The sequence below is a fragment of the Coccinella septempunctata genome, chromosome 1 (genome assembly GCF_907165205.1).
Source record: "Coccinella septempunctata chromosome 1, icCocSept1.1, whole genome shotgun sequence".
NCBI classification, from domain to species: Eukaryota; Metazoa; Arthropoda; class Insecta; order Coleoptera; family Coccinellidae; genus Coccinella; species Coccinella septempunctata.
In genome coordinates, this window is record NC_058189.1 from 70460139 (window position 1) to 70480616 (window position 20478).

The 20478-nt window shown below is 38.3% G+C and overlaps 1 protein-coding gene across 1 annotated transcript in view; it reads left to right on the forward strand.

Annotated features, from left to right (window-relative positions):
- Positions 1–20478, forward strand: part of LOC123318078 (BAI1-associated protein 3) — a 75737-nt gene that overhangs the window by 21442 nt on the left and 33817 nt on the right. The window contains exons 3-4 of the mRNA XM_044904779.1: positions 10463–10765; positions 13011–13227. Coding sequence (XP_044760714.1) covers positions 10463–10765; positions 13011–13227 — 520 coding nt within the window. The remainder of the gene's footprint in view (positions 1–10462; positions 10766–13010; positions 13228–20478) is intronic.

A 20478-nucleotide genomic window follows, 5' to 3' on the forward strand; every position in this document is an offset into this window, starting at 1 on the left:
AAAGCAACCTGTTGAGAATATTCTCATCATCAGGATTGGATTGAGGTTTGATGAACCCTATGACGTCTAAATTCCCTACCCCTCCGAAATATTTTCCATAACTAATAAAGAATTATGTGAGCCATAACGTATTTACACTTTACACCTCAGTCAGCCCTATCCAATTCCATCGAGGACATAAAACAGACACTCCCGTAAAAATGATTATCGGTTTCATTTCTCCCACAATTCATACTTTTACGACCTTCAAAGTTACTTCGGCCATTAATGAATTTACGAGGTGGTTTGACGGACGGAGGGAGGTTTTTAATGAGCCCGCGTATGAATCCGGGCACCATCGGATGTGATGCTCAACAGGATAATATCCTTTGTCAGGATAACAGGAGGCGGATGTTAACTAGATATCACATTGTTATGCAATCGATCATCTTGATATATGCCTCATCCTCCCCCATTTCAGGTCGGTGTGACAGGGACTGCTGTGGGATAAACCTGATGTGGGGTAAATTGAAACGTGACAGGCACAGATGATGTTTCAATACGATTTTTTTCGAGCTATCGTAGCATATTCAACCGTCTGATTTGGTCAGGTTCCACAAGACACAAACGTCTTCTTGGCATGACTGATATTGTCTCCATTTCTTCAATTTTTGTCAATTCAAATCATACCAGGTTCAACACCGAATACTATTCTCCATTCAAATTTATATTAGAAGTCGGTTGGCCATGAAATAATTTTCTCAAGTTTTTGTAACTAGAGCGGAATAAGTTTGGCACTCATGAAATGTCTTTAATGTCATAACGCCGTTGCCACAACTTATATCAATTTTTATTACGAAAATGACGAAAGTTATTGAAAAAAGAGACAGGGTTTCAGGAAGTGCTTTTCAGAATTCAGGTCCGCTCATTCATAGTTATAGGCCCTGATATTATAAAATCCACAATACGTAAGACGGTAGCGAACATATTCAATATAAGAGAATTTATATAATGTTTCATCTGAATCTAACGTCCAGTTTCATAATCGAATTAAACGTCACTTTAAGCTTAAAGCTTCCTTTACTGTCATTTTTAGTAGGGTTAAAGGAAGCTTTAAAATTAAAGGGACTTTAGGTTTGATTATGAAACCGGTCGTAAACGACTTATCTTTCAGCTGAATATCTCCACAATCAGAAAGATTGTGAATGAAGAGGATGACAAAGAATTTCCTTCTATTGGGAGACCCAAATAAGTGGTGGCATTTGAGAATTTTATGTTTGAGTGAATTAATGCGAAAAGTTTACTACAGGATTTTCGATGAATGTCATCGTAGAATAAATTCCCGAAAATTGATTTTTCTATTTTTCATTTGACTTGTCCTATATATTGTTAATTTCTTGGTACCAATAAATACCTAATTATTATTATTATATCAATGTTTTAAGATGAACAGCCACAAATACGCGCCAGTTGTCCTGTTAAATGTTTATTCATGTCAAATTTTTGTTCGAAGGTGAAGTTCATCTTGACTTGGAACTGCCTTGAATTCCTTCCACTTATATTGATGCAAGATGATTTTTGTTGAAGAATTTAACATTATTGTAATTATCTGTCAATTCCTTCGGGAGATACCTATTCCCAACCACTGCATCATATGCATTTCATCTTCGGGTTAATTTTTTTGAAATCTACAACTGATGTAACGTATTTAAACTTTTGCCAAAGAATATAACGAACATTAACTATCCTCAAGCTAGTGCATATTATGATATCATACTGATCTCTTGTATTTTCCATGCAAATAACTAGATTTAGTGTGCCTTCAATTAGTTTGTATAAACTTCAATTATGTTCGTCACATATTTTCCGAAGAGATTCGACATTGTGATGAAATACGTAATAACAGAAACTTTTACATAGTACAGACAACATAGCGTCGATTCAAAACCCAAAAATATTTTGACACAAAGATATCTTTGTTTTGACAAGCGTCATAACCTCACATTTTCGTACTATACAGAGTGAAATGTGTCAAATTTCCATGGCCAACCGAGAGCTAAAATAAAAGTGAATAGAGTATACATCGTTTTTTTTATCACCTTCTACAATTAATCGATTTCACAGCTCAAGAACTCGATGAAGTGAGAAAGAGTATGATGAAAACTACTTAAGATATCTCAGATTTTCCTGAAAGAACACCTGCATAACAGATGTTAGAGATAACTTATCAGAAGCCACGAATGAAGGGATATTCATGCCAATTATTGAGCAGTGTTCTGCATAAATCTAGGTATTTCCTCGAAATTCCTTCTGAGGTTGGTCCACCGGCCATCTTTGATTGGGGTGAAATGGGGTGTCGCTCCGCCTGTAAACGATGCCTGTAAATACCCATTTAATTGACGAATGGGAAAGGGCCCAAGGCGCTAAATCGTCCGGGCACCTCGGCACAAAAACGGCGGTTAATTGCTTGTATTCAGCAGTGTGGTGTTTGAAATTAAAACCCCAATTCAATATCAATCGTAGGTGCTCGAAGCGGTAAATAGAATTCGTCCGGTATTCGAAGGCTGGAGGAATCATTTGATGGCGAACTTTTTCCAGTTGCAGGAAAAACCGTTGAAATTCGATGTTCCATTCAGGGTTCAATCCGTCATTATTCCCTTAGAAATGATAGTTTCAAATTTGAATGGAAAAAATTATCGTAGATCTGAATGTGATACAGATTCTAAGAGAGCAACTCTTCTAGTAATAATTCTCGAAATTGCATATACCTCAGTGCAACCGTTCGGTCTTGACGTATCTTTAACTGAACCCATCCTTTTCAGGATTTTTCGAAGTTCAGATTTTGAGTCGTTTATTTCTCAATAAAAGTAACCGTAAATTGAAATGTGATACATATTCTGAAAGAGCAGTTCTTCTAGTAATAATGCTGACAATTTCATCCATCTAAGTGCAACCGTTCGGTCTTGACGAATTTTTAACTGAACCCATCCTTTTCAGGATTTTTTGAAGGTCAGCTTTCGAGTCGTTTATTTCTCAATAAAAGTAACCGTAGATGGAAATGTGATACATATTCTGGAAGAGCAACTCTTCTAGTAATAAATCTGAGGATTTCATCCATCTCGGCGCAACCGTTCGGTCTTGACGAATTTTTAACTGAACCCATCCTTTTCAGAATTTTTCTTGACGAATTTTCAACTGAATCCATCTTTGTCAGGATTTTCGAAGGTCAGATTGCGAGTGTTTTATTTCTCAATAAAAGTAACCGTAGATGAAAATGTGATACATATTCTGGAAGAGCAACTTTTCTAGTAATAAATCTGAGAATTTCATCCATCTAGGTGCAACCGTTCGGTCTTGACGAATTTTTAACTGAACCCATACTTTTCAGGATGTGTCGAAGGTCAGCTTGCGAGTCTTTTATCTCTCAATAAAAGTAACCGTAGATAGGAATGTGATACATAATCTGAAAGAGCAACTCTTCTAGTAATAAATCTGAGAATTTCATCCATCTCGACGCAACCTTTCTGTCTTGACAAATTTTTTAGTAACTCCATTCAAGGAGGTTACATCTGACTCCTGAAAGTTTGTTGCACTTTTTTTTTTCGTTGGCTAACAATGGAATTCTGTCCCTCAATGATCTGGAGTTGAAGCAGCACCCTTAAAAAGTGGTTTTGTGCATTATTTCATCATCATTTGACATTTGCAATATTTTTTCATATTTTCACGGACCATTGGAAGTTTGTTTGATAAAATTATGGCTTGAGAGCTTGAAGTAGCGAGTTGACCATTATAAAACAAACATTAAACCCTGTTCTTCAAGAATATTGAATTGCGCTACTCTAAATAAGCTTCCAATAATATTTCGTTGTATCTTTTCTTCCCCATCTCCATACATATGGTGTAGCTAATTTTTTTTAAGCTCCATTGGGTAATACAAACTAAATCTTCACTTCGATACAGCAGGTTACACTAAATCCTCATTCTCTGAACGAAATTAAACGTTAACCATTAGATACGAGAAACGTGACTGCTCTCGTAACATTCCCGTCCGATATTCCAATATAAAATCGAATGGAAAATGATGGGATCAAAAGGAAAGCTCCGTATAACACGTTTCTATAAAATGTAACATTGCATCGATATTTCTCTCGGCTTGCTCCGAATATGAATTATATTTCGAACGGAATTGCCACAAGAGATTATGTAGCTTTGTGAATTCCCCTCGTCTTGGATGAAAGGGATTTTATTTATTGGGGTTCATTTTAAAATTTCACTTTGCACAGCTTCCACCATGCCAATTCCCGGTTATCCTTCAGATTCGATAAAAGTTTACACGTTACCATTTCGGATTTCGCAAGAGAATTACTAACTTATTATAGAGTTTGTTCGAGAAGGTTCTAAAACTTCAATTCCAATTTTTATAGTCTACTTAATGTCACATCAACTTGAAACAAGACATCATTATGTTTTTTATGTTTCATTGTTTCATATACCTACCATCATCATCATTGCTGTTTCCCGTGACCGAGAATAAATCTACAAAAAGATTCAAAAACAAAACTATCTATGCGATCAAACTTATACTTTATTAGGGCTACTTGCGACTATGGGCCCTCCTGTGACTGAAGAGACCCAACCGAGATCTACAGATCCTTCCTCACTCCGGACATGGATAGTCACCAACCAGATCTGGCTGCCGCTGTATTCTTCTCGAGTCTCCATTATAACTGTGGACCAAAAACCTCCACTGTGATCTGTCTAACGCTATTTGTTCCCAGTTATGATTGGCATCAACTGATTTTAGGGATTAATGTAGTATATCCTTAAACCGCTCATACTTGCCTCCTGGTTTCCGAGCTCCCTCTGTAAATTCGCCATACAGACCTATTTAGGGGAGTCTTGTGTCTTGCATCCTCAGAATGTGGCCGAATGAGTCGGGCACTCGTTACTTGAGTCTCAACTAGCGCGCTGCAAGACTTCTGCACTTGAAACTTTGTGGAACTATCTGATGTGCATTATTTGTCTTAGATGACGTTGTTGCGTTTGTTCAAGCTGTTTAAAATGTCGCCTGTAGGGCGTCCAGCTTTCGCTTCCGTAAAGAAGCGTTGTGAGGACCACTGCTTTGTAAACCACTGTCTTGGTCTTCAGATTGAGGTCGTGATTTTGAAACACTCTCTCCTTTAGCTTCCAGAATGCCCGTGATGCCGAATTGACACGGTTGTGTATTTCCGTGTCCAGGTTAGCCCCAGTATGTATGAAGCTTCCCAACTATTTGAAATGCTCGACCTGTTGTAGAGTTTCATTCTCCAGGCTGATATGTGTTTGAAGGCTTTTTGTCGGACTTACCAGGATTTTGGTTCTGCCAATATTGAGACTAAGGCCTAAAGCTTCGTATATATGTTTACAGGTGTCCAAAATTATCTCTAGATCTTCTGAGCTGCTAGCGATAAGTGCGTAGTCGTCTGCTTATTGAAGTTCCGTGATAAACTTAGTAGGTACGGGTTTTTGCTCTGAGGCGCTTCAGGTTAAACAGGCCTCCATCAAATCTGAATCTTATTCCAACATCTCTTACAGGAGTACTCATGCCAGCAATTATCAAGACATCTATGGCGAAAATATTGAAATAGAATAGAAAAGACCACAGTAACCTATTCCGTCCTACACCTGTTGTATTCCGTTTAGATTTCCCGTTTACCGCAGACTTCTGTCGCCTGGCTATCTGGTGACGAAAAAAATCGGCAGAGGTCTCGAAGTCTTTTTGCTGGTAATGCTTGGCGTGTACACCCAAGGTTGCCACGGAGAGACCACGATAAACTACTCCGTTATCCTGTAAATCGTTGCATTGTGTTTCACCTGCATCAACCCCTTCCCGTTCATTGAATAGTTTCAATTCTGATTACACTGAAAGTCACTGAAAGTGCTCGGGATCAAACCCATCTCTAAATTAACCGATTACAGGGACAACCGGTTACTGTAAATTTTGTGTAAACATCCCTCATTGTCTCATCAATGAAATCAATCAAGTGACCGCTATTGATTTCTTTCTTTCTTCAATACCTGATATTTTGACTGAATATAATTAATTGGAATATTGTTTAATTCATCAATTTCACTGTGTTGAGTTTGAATTTCTGACCACCGTGACAGGTTAATTGTTGCATTTCTGTTTTTTTCATTTTGAACTGGATCATCAGCTGTATTTATTTCTTGACTTGGAAATCATTGTATGGTTCACTGTAATTTAGATTGTTGTGATGAATTCGGTTTTGAAGTACTCTTTATCGCTACCACCCCGAGTGGGTTTGCTATTCCTCCCTATTGAAAGAATAGCTGGCGCTGGGATTAAACCAATTTGCAAACTAAACCCGTTACATGTTTCATATACAGTTAATACACAAACAAATAGCAACTTTTTATGTGGTTGTCCATCTAAGCAATACGTTCAGACATGAATCTCTTCAATGAGCTACTCGACAATGGATTTCTCGTGCTCGTTATAGTGCCCTTAAAAAGGATTTCTTCTCAATGCACTTCTCCACTAAAGCTTTTCATATATTAAAACTGCCTCTTCCAACCCAGCCCATACATTAAAAATGTTTTCAGTAAAGAATGATGTTTTCGTTGTAAAATGTTAATTTTATGGAACCTTTTCTAGACTAGCTTGTACGTCGAACCACGCTTTTTCTCTCTTTTCATTTACCTTCATCCAACGCAATAAAGTTCTTGTACAACTACCATTTTTGCATCACGGAAAATTAAAAGAATTATCCCCCTTGGGACCCGAACACATTCATCCACTCCCTACCTTGTAAAACCCATAGAACATACACAGAGACTAATGGCGACGTTGATAAAATAAAATGATACATAAAAAAGCGCCCCATTCAATTCCAACAGCATGTGGCCTCGGGCGGGGAGGGCTGAACTTCGCTGTGTTGAATTTCCATCCCTCGAGATCTGGCAAAGTTGGCGAATTTGGCCTATTTCCAGACTTTTATGTCGCAAAAGACGCAATGCGACCTTAAAACGTCGGGGATATTCGAGAGTGCTATGCGATGAAGGATGTTGACATAAATGTCGTCGTGGACCTCGTTATGTTCAGGGTCTATTCATCGATGTTTAGAAGAAGTATTAGCGTGATACTTGAGTAAACAACGCTTTTTCCCTTCATCGCCCATTCTGACGGATATCGGGCCGATTTAGGGTCAACAGGTTGCCGCACAGAACACTGCGAATTATACAGGGTGCGGCAGAGCCGATTGACGTTATTCGAAGGGTCGTCGCTGGGGATGTGGTGGGGCTGGGTAGGTGAAGAAGGGCTCTTTGTGTTCCTTAGGATTTGGACCATTACTGCCAAGGAATCTTTTATCATTCGGTACTTCCTATGACTCTTCAACGAGGAATTTTAGTGCGGTTCAACATCTTTGCAATAGAGAAACATCCTACATCTGAAATGCTCAAAAAAGTCTCTCTATTAAGAAATCAGGATCACCCACAGTTGGGGTGCCCAAGAGAAAGGAAATACCTTAGACCCTGTAGAGTACCTCTCCCAAAAAACTGTATATAGGTGGAATTGTCTAGGACGGCCTGTCAAAATAGTTAAAAACAAACGATTATTGTACATAATCGAGAGTGTTAGATTGAGATCTGTGGTTAATTACATATAGGGTACTCTAAAGATTTGTCAAAATCAGCTGACCGTTCATTGCCGTGGGGCACACAAAGCTTTTTAGTATCAGTGTAAAGAGGCATTTCTCAGAAAGTGATAGTCTAATCACTCTAATCTAACGTAGGGAAGAACATTTTTCCCAAAGAAATTCACAAAACACAATATTCGACCAAAACAGCATGCGAATATTGATTCGCACGAAGGAATTTCGTTTTATTGCTTTCATTGATTAATATTGTTTTAAAAAAGATGAGCCTCATCAATAATAATTGTGAAAGTTTCAAGAAAACATCTGTTGAATAGACTAAAATGGAGTGCGGGAGACTTAACTCAAGCTATGGTCAGGAGAAATAATCAGTGGTCCAAGTTTCCCGCAGTTAAGATAATAGTTTGCTACGAAAAAAGCAAATTGAATTATAGAAATAAATATAAAAAATATACAATGGTTCAAAAAAGTAAAAAACATCTCGGAAATAAGTGAGAGTGACTCTGAAATAGAAAATATGTATTTCATACGCTGATACATCTGGTGAAAACCTAGATAAAGACAATAGTTGGTCATTGGAAATTGTTTTCTTTCAATGTGTTTCACAAACTTATGGTCAAGTCTCTCTCGCCCCCTGTTCAACTCTCCCATGGGTTAGGAAGACATGAGCCAATTTTCGGTTCTTAAAAAAAGAATTGCTGTAGTCAAAATGATCATCTCACCATCACTCTACTACTATCTATCGTTACCCATTTGGGCATGATATCTTCACGCAAAAAAATGAGTTGATACCATTTACAGATACAACTTAAGTGATTTCAGAGTGACAAGGGGTTCAACTCTCCTGGACTTTCCTACTTTCTCGAGCGCGGTGTCTTTTTTCTTATCTTGAAGCTAATGATTCAAAAATAACGGAAAAAAAATAATCTGACAGTTTCAGCGAGTTGAAACAAAAAAATGGGCCACAAAGTTCACAAAAATAATTTTTTTTTTATCATTTCGTCTCCTGGGCTTCAAATCGTTTTCGCATACAATATAAAAGCTTAAGAGCATAACATTTCCTACAAATTCCATCTGACGCAACTTTTGAATGCATATTTGACTGGAATTCTACATTGATCTTGCCCTTTCGAAGGTATGGCTAAGCTCCTCGCTCTCATTACCCTATAGCTCGAAAATGGTTAGGAGTATGAAAAATTGTTTCAAACAAAAATTGTATAGAATTTTATCGTCTACACCTTTCATTATTAATACAAAACGATTAGACATACAGGAAGGGAGGTATTTAAAAAAAATGCATTGTCATCATCGCATCAAACTGTCAGATTGGGGAAAACCTCCCTGATTAGTGTGAGATTAATGGGTCAAAAGGTCTGTAACACCGAGATTAACATACCGTATGAAAATCTGACACGCTGGAGTATGTACAAATATCGATTTTTTTGCATTTTCAAAGGACCACTGTAATCTTGTGTCACGTCCGAATTGCCAGTCTCTTGAAAAGTAGCCTTCCTTGGGGCCAATTAACAAATCCTCTGAGAATATGACACGTACGAAGAAAATTTCTTTACCACATTCAACTCTTCAGTACGGCCTGCCCCACCACGCAAACTGTCAGATTAACATGAATTTATTATCAGAGACACGTTGGGCATATACAGTATCTTAATCTGACACGCTCGAGTATGTACACCTGACGATTTTTTTTTTACATCTTTGAGACCCCTCAGACGCTTTCCCCACCGCTGAAAGTGCATACATCATAGAACCTTTTTTTCTTTCTACCATCTAATCTTCAAAATCCACTAGGCCTCCACGACGCTCGAGTAAATCCCGATTTATCATCGTCGGCTCCCCAACTATTAAACTATTTGGAAATTGTTCACCTTGCATAGAACGTTCATTTTCCACTTAAACGTCATACTGCTTCGAAATAAGTATCATTCCATTCATGTTGAACAATAACACCATTTCAGTTCAGAGTTCTCCAGATTGTTGAATGAACCCTCTATTTTATATACAGGTGTTCCTAAATTGAACGTACAAACGAAAATGGGAGATTCCTTAAGTGAGTTTAAGAAAAAAAGTCCCATAAATATGGGGTCGCAAACGTTTCGTTTTCGAGATACAGAGTGTTGAAGTTTGAATTTTTCTCAAGTTTTTTTCTCATAGTATCTACACTTCACAAGATATTCAACTGAAATTTGGCATAGATATTACATTTTAGAGTTCTCACCACGTGACATGGCAATTTCGATAGAAGATTTACAGGGTGATATTTTTTTTGGAACACTGCCACCTGTTCTTCTGCAGAACTTTATTTTGGTGAGCAACTGTTAATTTGAATCGTTCAAAATTTTTTTTCTCGAAATCGTTAGTAGATACGACAAAACTACAAAAGACCGAAAAGTTTAGTATAAGAACAAAGCTTCTTTTTATATTTTTTCAAATTAACAGTTGCTCACCAAAAAAAAGTTCTGCAGAAGAACAGGTGGCAGTGTTCCAGAAAAAATATCACCCTGTAGATCTTTTATAGAAATTGCCATGTCACGTGGTGAGAACTCTAAAATGTAATATCTATGCCAAATTTCAGTTGAATATCTTGTGAAGTGTAGATACTATGAGAAAAAAACTTGAAAAAAATTCAAACTTCAACACTCTGTATCTAGAAAACGAAACGTTTGCGACCCCATGTTTATGGGACTTTTTTTTCTTAAACTCACTTAAGGAATCTCCCCTTTTCGTTTGTACGTTCAATTTAGGAACACCCTGTATATACATCCCCCAGGCGGTCCAATGACTAAACGAAACGTTGTCGATTTTTTCAGATTTTCCCTGAGCCGAGCGGACACGTCGGAGAGCGGCTCTGCGGGGCTCACTCCGGGATCTCGCAGCAACTCCGGCGACAGCAACACTCCGGGGTTTCCGAAGGTCCTGCCGACACCGGGAGCCAGTGCATTAGTTCAGCGTCGTAAAAGCACCCTGGAATGTCTCGTGCCTGCGCCCCCCGTACGACGACCCGGTTCGTTCAGACAGAGATCCCCGAAGACCACCCCCGTGGAGAGGAGGCCGTCCACCTTTTGCACGAGGAGGTTGAGCTGGCCGGAGATAGACCACCAGGTCCGTTCTGGGTAAGGCATTTGATCCAGCAGTTTCACTCAAGAATGTTATGGAAATTCTATGTTCTAAAAGAGCAGTTTTTTCGTTATGAATCCCAAATTTTATTTATCTACCACAAAAAATTTTTGACGATACTTACGAGGATATATTGAAAAATTCTTAGCCTACTATAGAACCAAACAAAATTTCAATGTCAAAATATTTTATTACTCAACATATTCCCCTCTTAATTGGATACATTTATTACAGCGAACCTGCAACGTCTCTAGACCTTTATAAAAAAAAATGTTCCTTCTTGCTCTGCAAACCAGAACTCCACAGCTTTCATAACCGCCACATTGGAAGAAAATCTACGACCTTTTGAACTTTTTCTCAGTTGAGGAAAGAGAAGATAGTCGGATGGAGCCAAATCTGGTGAATAAGGCGGTGTTCTAGTAATTCAAACCCTAAATCAAGAATGTTTCGCATGGCAACATGAGATTTGTGTGCAGGAGCGTTGTCCTCCAAAAACAAAACCCCTTTGGATAGCTTTCCGCGTCTTTTCTCTTTAGGTTTTTACCGTAGAATGGTCAGTAATGTCGAATAGTAATCTCCGGTTATTGTTCTACCCTTATCCAAAAAATAAATCATGATTACTGCATGACAATCCCAAAAAACTGAAGCAAGAACTTTTCCAGCAGATTTTTGGACACGAAATTCCTTAGGTCTTGGAGAACCAGAGCGCCGCCATTCCATCGATTGTCGCTTTGTTTCTGGATCGTAGAAATGTACCCAAGACTCATCCATAGTAACAATTCTACATCGTTTTCAAATCGAGCACAGATCGAACGCGATGCTTCTACCCTTGCACGCATTTGGTCGACATTCAAACATTTGGGGATCCATTTTGGACCAATTTTTCTCATGTCCAAATTCACGTGAACTATATGATGAACGCGTTCGTATGAAATATTCAGTGCTTCAGATATCCGTTTCAGCCCAATTCGACGGTCTGATAAAATCATGTCATGAACTGCATCGATATTTTCTGGGACTGACACAGAAACTGGCCTTCCCGATCGGTCATCATCTTCAATGCAAAATTTACCTCTTCTGAAGCTTGCAGTCCAATTTTTCACGGTTGCATACGAAGGACTTTGATCACCAAGGGTATTGAGCATATATTCGTAAATCTGCTTACCTCAAAACCTTTTAAATACAGGTACTTGATAATGGCTCCATACTCCAATTTTTCGATTTTCAAAATTTCGGTGGACATCTTCTCTCTTTCGATTTATTGCGTAACTCTGGTTTACTTTTTTGACCTCAAACTTCACACTGACACTTCTAATGAGTTATCGTTCGTTGCCATGGTAACGCAATATTTTTTATGCATGGAACTGGTCTAGGCTGACTATATATCAATACATCCTCGTGGGCTAAACAGGACCTCAGTGAACGTGTTCGGTCTTGATGAATTTTCAATTGTTATTTCAACCTAGAATTCCTCATATTTGCAATTAAAATTTTTAGCTATGAATCTCTACATTATTTTCCCAAAAAAACGAGAATATTAACTTAACATACTCAAACTAAATTGGTGGAAGGTAAGCAATCCCTATGGATTGTTGAGAATTTTCGAATTACGGTTGTAAGATTGTTTTATCGTTTACTTATTTTAGATACATTCATGCTGTGACTAAGATTTTTCAGACTGTTATAAGGCGTTCCCTTTTTTATGTATATTATGATATTCTTTCCTGATAAATCAATGATGGTGGAAACAAATCGATAATTTCCAAATGCAGTGAAGCAATTGCTGGTATACGCAAATAGTTCTGGTTGTCCTTCAATTAATTACTATACTACATATATACACTGAGTGAAACCATCAAAGGGAACATCCGTACCATTATTGATTAATTAGAGTCGTGAATGTAATATGTAGATAAATATTTTCTGATAACCCCACTGGTGCTACTGTAGTGACCCGATGAAATTTTCCTTTCGGTTACGGTCGCCATAAAATCGAATCCTCATCCATAATAACTGCGTTCACGTTAAATAACGATAGAACATCCATTTTTGATGGGAACCCTTTGTCGTTCGGGGAAAATTACAGTAAATGGCATCGTGATATTACCTCCCCTTCGAGCCGAGTCGCAATTAGACAGCTGTCAACGATGAAGATCCATATCTGCGCGATAATAGAGTACAAATCACCCTCCTCATTTTCGCGTTTTCATTCACGAGACGTTTTTCCGGCTCCTTTTGCAGGGTTCAAGAGATCGACGGCGTTTACTTCGAGAGCTTCACCGCGCTGGCATGGAAGCAGGAGAATCAGCGGCAGAGCGCGCTGAAAAACGCCGAGATCTCGGCCGCCGATCCTCCACCTCAAGAGGCAGAGCTCGGGATAACCCCTATCGATTATTCCATCCCCCACAGCGAAAAAGACAAATTGTACGTCGAGATGCTCTACACAATTGCCAATACGGTAAGATTTTTTTTTCTTTTACTTGTTGCCGTCTGTTTTGCTCGGGTGCGGCTATAACTCACGCTATCACGCTAAGAGTGTGTGAAGGAATATTCGCAAAGGGTCAGTCATTTGGGCTGAATGAAGGACAGCTCCGGATATAGGAGCGTAGGCCTACCGGGGCAACAAATCTGAATGGTGGTGTTCTTTCGTACTGAACGAAATGATCTATGTGACGTTCATTCGTTTTCAATCAATTTTCTCTTGCACAACACAAAAGTGATTGAAGTTATAATTGAATTGTACGAAAGGGCTGAAGGGCCACACAAAAATAAATAATCCAAATGTATAATTCCGACTTGCTAAGTGAGAATTCTGAGTTACAAGTCGGAATTCTGAGATACAAGTCGGAATTCTGAGTTACAAGTCGGAATTCTGAGATACAAGTCGGAATTCTGAGTTACAAGTCGGAATTCTGAGTTACAAGTCGGAATTCTGAGATAAAAGTCAGAATTCTGAGATGCAAGACAGTAGTGGGGCTAGAATTGGTCGAATGCTATGTTGCATTCGATTGTTGCCGAATCATGTGACCAAAATGCCCTCCGTAGAGCAGATTTGTCTCATTTAAGGCATGTGTAGGCACATTTGGACCCTTAACCTACGCCTACCCTATCTCTTTTTTTTCCAAAGGTTTAACGGACGATATTGATTCTGACGAGCTCACAGAGCTTCTGAAGGGTTCCTCGTAACCTACGGCGAATCAGGATAATATGATAATAAATAATATATCTGTAGTATCCATATATGCTCGTAGGGTGACAATAAGTTGATCGCTTCTTCGTCTTTTGACACGATTTCCAAAAGCCTCTCGCGAGCACTTTTTCTAACGGCCAGTTTCATAATCAAACTTAAAACCCCTTCAATTTTAAAGCTTTTCGTTAATCCTACCGAAACTGACACTAAACGAAACTTAAAGTGACTTTGAACTTGATTATGAAACTGGATGTAGGAATTTCGATAAAGTGCTTGTATCACTAAGCAGTAGGGAAGGTTTTGAAAAGTTCCCAGGAGCATATTTCTCGGGAGTACAAAAATACTCCAAGTGCTTTCACAAGCACTGTGCACGAAGCTTTGGGGCAGCTGAGCTATGGTGCAACCGAAGAGAAAAACAGAATATCATTTCATTCATCCCAAATTCCTCCAAGAAGCTAAAAACTCATTCACGGATCAAATGCAAAAAAACAAATGTCATTAGACCTATTTTAGACCTCCTCCTGCCTTGCATCTCAAAATTCCGACTTACAAGTCGGAATTCCGACTTGTATCTCCGAATTCCGACTTGTATCTCAGAATTTCGACTTGTATCTCAGAATTCCGACTTGTTTCTCAGAATTCCGACCTGTACCTCAGAATTCCGTCTTGTATCTCAGTATTCCGACTTGCATGTCAGAAATTCCGACTTGTATCTCCGAATTCCGACTTGTATCTCAGAATTTCGACTTGTATCTCAGAATTCCGACTTGTATCTCAGAATTCCGACTTGTACCTCAGAATTCCGTCTTGTATCTCAGTATTCCGACTTGCATGTCGGAATTCTGACTTGTATCTCAGAATTCGGAGTTGCAATTCAGAATTCTGACTTGCATCTCAGAATTCCGACTTGCAAGTCGGTCTTTTGAAGAATTGCTATTGAGAAATCATCACGGAAAACATGTAGTTCCTCATCCGCTGATTGACAGCTTGAAGAATATAACTTCTCCACATAGCCTACAACTTTCGAAAGCTGATTTTTCGCTCTTGGTATCCTAAACATAAAATAGTCCATTCTTATTTTGAACTCTTAGAGAGTAGGTATACTCGAACACAAAAGCACAAAATCTAGATCACTCTTCCACAATACCGCAGTTTGATGAAAGGAATATTATATGAAAGGAATATTATATTATATTAAAGGATATTGGATAAACAGAAATTAATGAAGTAGGAAAATAAGACTTACAGGCTGTGCGTGAGAGCACTGCAGCAGCTGGCACTATTTCCTGAAGCTGGACACGGAGCATAGACCCTGTAATATCTATAGAACTCTCATAAAATTGTATCCCTCCTCCAATGTAAAACAATTGTACATTGGCTGTTGAAGTTGGACACTAAATCAGTCGTACAGCTCTTGTCTGGGTTGAATCCAAGAGTTGCTGAGCTTCCATCAAGCAAGTCTGAAAATAATTCAAACCAATTTGTTGAAATGTTTAGTTTAGAGAGATAATTGAAAACATGCCTGGACCAAATGATTGCAAATGTCTCGATTGTGTGTTGTCTTTCTATCTCCTACACTTGTATAGAATTGTATGTGAACAGTTATTAGCTTATGGTTTATGAATGATGCAAATTAATAACTGATGACAAAAAATACTACAGTTGTAATAATAATGATTTTGATCCTGTAGGATCAAAATCATTATTATTACAACTGTAGTTGTATTATTCCGAATAGAATAGAATAGAAAGCATCCTTATATATTATCATTACAAATAGCAGAAAGGAGATAATGTCAAGAAAAATAGAAAAAGAAATACTTTGAAGGGAGGTATCTCTATTTTCTTCCCCCACTTTTTTTGATTCTAGACTACATTGGTGAATTATTGATCACCAATGCCGTGACATATATATTTATTTTTTTATCGGCGTCACTATAAACTTTCTACCACCCATCGAAAAAATCATATATCCTGGACTGATGAAGGACCGTACTAAAACAATTTAAACATTTTGATTAACGCAAGTGTGACACGAATCTGGGTCGATCAGTCGACCTCATTTTTTATCCATCATTCGAATCACGCGCTCAAGTGGTGAAGTACGAACCATCCCTCATTTTTACCCGGAATAACATTCATATCCGACGAGAAAAATTCAGGAAGCGTGAACATATTTCCCGTCCTTATTTATCACCCGACTGTCCGTTATAGGGAACCCCGCGTGCTTTGTGTCTGAGGCCCCATGTGAAATTTTTATGTTCACCGGTATGAGTGCTGAGCGATTCTCCGGCAGAAGACCTTTTCATCAACATTTAAACGGCTCTAGGAGGGTTCTTGCACGCAGTGGATATATCGGGCAGGAGGGGAAAATGAACCTCTTCGAATTCCTGTACTACATGGGTACTAAAATGGGGCAGAAATATGGTCAATGTTCCCGTGAAATAGGGTCGTAGATCGCTATCAACATTCTTCAGTTAGAGATTGATTCGGAGATAGTCCTCGTCTATTAAAGGCCCCACGGGGAATTTATTCCATGAAGAATTGAGTATATTTTGACTACCCTGTAGACAAATATTGGCGTTATTATGAAAACATCAAATTCAAGTCAATTGAATCGTTTCATAGTTTATCAAAATGATTCAATTATCACGGGTTATTTGTAACAGTTGCAAATTGGTGAATGCGCCGGTCCAATTTCCACTTCAATATCTAGTCGGAAGGGTTGTGAAAATGCCACTCGATGCCATGAAGCACCAAATCGATTAATTCGAGGGCCTAGATCAACAATACACAATATTATTTTCGATTATTTAGTTTGGTAGCTATTTGGACCTGAAAATTTTAACAAGTTTTCTAAACTTTGGCATTCGAGAGTCATAAAATCTGAATGAGATACATATATTATAATCGTATATTCATAATTTGAATCAATATAATATTTATATGATCGTCCTAAAATCTAAGCATCATAGCTCGTTTATGAAAAATATTGGAAGCCAGGGAAATAAGTGGACTAAACTCTGAAAAAGCGAAGTAGAGGCAAACCACAGAGACTTGTAGTGGATGATTTAAGGCCAATTTCACCAAACCACCCTTTGGGTTTATCACCATGAAGTCCGATCAACTTTAACTCAGATCAAAATTCAAAGAAATTCTTTCTAATATTGACATCTGCTTTGTCTATGAAGTGGAGTAATGAGGTTAAAGAAACCACAAAACATAGAGACACTCCATTTTAACTAAACGTCTAATCTCGGTTTATATCCTTGGTGAAATTGGCCCTTAACTGACCAAGTTGAAGAAAAGTGGATGACCGTATCTCAGGAACTAAAAAAATTGAAGCTTGTGCCAAGGGTGGAGTATGAGAGGCTGTTGCTAAGGGATGATGATTTAACAAATACCAATTTATTCGATTTCTGATACAAATGAACCGTTTTATTTTGAGACTGGTGGAAATTTCAGTTTCCATTCAAGTGTACTTAAATCCTCAACCTAAAATATCTAGGAGTTAAGCTGAATTGTAAAGCACATTTGTAAAATTTGTACTGAAGTTGAAAACTAGGAATAATAGCCTGCTTAAACTAGCTGGTACTTCATGGGGTGTTTATGCTACTAGCTTTGGTTTTTTCAGCTGCTGAATATTGTTGCCCCGTTTGGTTGATAGTGCTCATGTGCAAAAAATTGATGCACAGCTAAATTTTCTATGAGAATTGATACTGGAACTATTAGATCTTCACTTATTCAATGGTTATCAGTTCTTTAAAACATTGTACCGCTCCATATTCGTAGACAGAGTGCAGTTATGAATTCTTGGAATAAATTCCACTCCATTCCCGATTCATTTCCGATTCTGTCCTGTATTCCACAAAATACGATTCGCAGACTGAAGTCGCTTAAACCCTTATGGTCCAACACTTTCCTCAATTCGAATGTGAGGCACAAGCACATTTGGCAGTCTAAATAGAATACGTGCTCTATTTTCAACCAAGAATTAGTCAGTGATCCCACGAATAGAGTTCCTGGTTTTGATTTTCCCAAGAAAATGTGGTGTATTCTGAATCGTATAAGAACAAGTCAAGGACTTCACAATAGTACCTATGCTTTTCCGATTAAATTTAGTTGAAAGCCCTAGTTGTGAATGCGGGGAACCAGAAGAAACCATAAATTATCTGGTTAATCATTGTCCCATTTGTAAATTTCATGGTTTTAGAGCTATTCATGCAGTTTCCGAATCATTTTTGAATTAGGTTGTGAATTTTAGGTATATCTGATGTAGGGAACTTAATTTTGTCATCTCACATTTTTCTGCTCTTATTTTTCCTATTCCACATAAAACAGATAAAATTTTCTGGTAACTTAGAGAAGATTCGCTGATTTTTTTTTTTTCGAGGAAATGATCAATTTTTACAATGCCAGATGCCCTTCAATATGAAATATTTCGGCTTATTTTGTAAACAGTTTCATCTCTCACAAATCCACGATGAACTCACGAGGAGAAATGGTTTTTCACTGAGGTTTTTCCCTACATTCTATGGTACCCCGTTACGCTAACCTTTGCTAAAACTGTATCTTATACACATGCTAGTTATTGTTCGATGTTAAAAATTGTTCTATATCAAAAAAATATATACATCCTCAACAAGGGATGGTAAGGTTCCTATTGGCACTGTAATCAAAGGCCATCTCAAAATATTCCTTAAGGAAAATGAAGCAGGTTGTTTTCCAGTTGATACGATCTTCATTTAAGAAAATTATGGTCACAACATTGATTTACTGGTGGGTGGATATAATGTGTGACATACATTGTATTATGGTGAAATCACTTTGCTTATGATATAACGTTGTTTGGCTAAAAAATAAACCATTTCATATGGTGCAAATCACAGATTTAATTAGATCAGGTAATTCTTCTGTGGTTGCAAATTGGTGAAAGCGCCGCTTCACCAATATCCTCGCCTGGAGTCGTGGAAATGCCGTCACAAAGACACCGTTCCAACCCCTACATCAGATATATCATACACTGGTGAAATTATGCACCTAGGAATAAGGGTAGTTAACGTGGGGAATAATAAGTAAGCGGGCATAGTCGGTTTATCGAATTTCAGTGTATATTCCAAGCTCCGTTCCTTGCCTGATAGAGATCTCAGGGCCAGATCGCGTGCAACTCTGGAAAGAGCGACTTTGCATGTCGTGTTATTGTTTACGTAGAGTGGGCGACACTTGCGGACCGCGTCTTGGATCGGAACTTAATCACGCTTTACTGGCTGCTTCATGAATACATTCATATTTTCTCGTAATTGAATTTGAGGGTTACTGATGCCACTTCCTGTTATATTAGCTGGAATTTTTTTTTCATTGTTATTCTTTAGTCTTGCTACATATCATAATTTTATATGGAAAGATAGATTATTATTATGGTTTGATCTGAAAGGTTTTCTTGGTTCGAATCACAAGAATCCAAACAACTGAATTGGAGAAATTCTTGTTAAAAGAATACTCGTATACGACTTTTAAGAAATTAGTTTCAAATCACGACAAGTGTTTGGCTATCACAATAGCATCTTCAGGTGGGTGAAGGTAAACTGAAATATATGGTACCGAAACAAATATACAGGGTGTATTTGAAGGTGAGGCTTTTTTTCAACAAAATTTGTCAAAATGAACCCGAAAATCACCTTTACACAACTTTCAAAATGACAAAGTTGAAAAACAATTGGCAATGATTACTGAAATGGATCCTAATACGACACTAGATCGTTTGTTAGTTGAATTATCTCAAAGCAGTGGGAGAAAACTCATCTCCTGATTCGAACATGTGGTTTCGTTTAGGATATTGGCTCGTTCGATATTTAGGATTGCTCAATCGGATTGAGATCTGGACTTCTTGCTGGCCATTCCATTCGAGAGACTTCAATTTCTTCAAGGTACTCCTGAACGATGCGCGCACGATGGGGTCTGGCATTATCGTCCATAAAAATGAAATTTTCACCAATGTATGGGGCAAATGGCACTACATGCTCTTCAAGAATGTTCCTTATGTACTTATCAGCATTCATAGCTCCATTATCAACGACCACTAGGTCTCTGCGAGCAGTCAAAGATATTCCACCCCATACCATAATCGATCCTCCCCCGAAACCAGTAGTATTCAGGAAATTGCACTGAGCATATCTATCATGTGGACGTCTGTATACAAGGGAACGTCGATCACAATGGTAGAGGCAGAATCTAGACTCATCTGTGAAGAGAACTCTTTTCCAATCGACCTCTTCCCAATGGATATGCTTTCTCGCAAAATCCAAACGCTCCCTTCGATGGGCTGGGGTCAGAGCTGAGCTTCTTGCCCCGACACGAGGCCTTAAATCATATTCTCTGAGGCGATTTCTTATTGTCTGAGTGCTAATTTGCACCTCATGAGTTTGCTCAAGCTGAATTTGAAGGAGGCGAGCGGTTCCAAACCGTTGTCTCAACGAAGAAACTCTCAAGTAACGTCCTTGAATGGCAGTTGTTACCCGT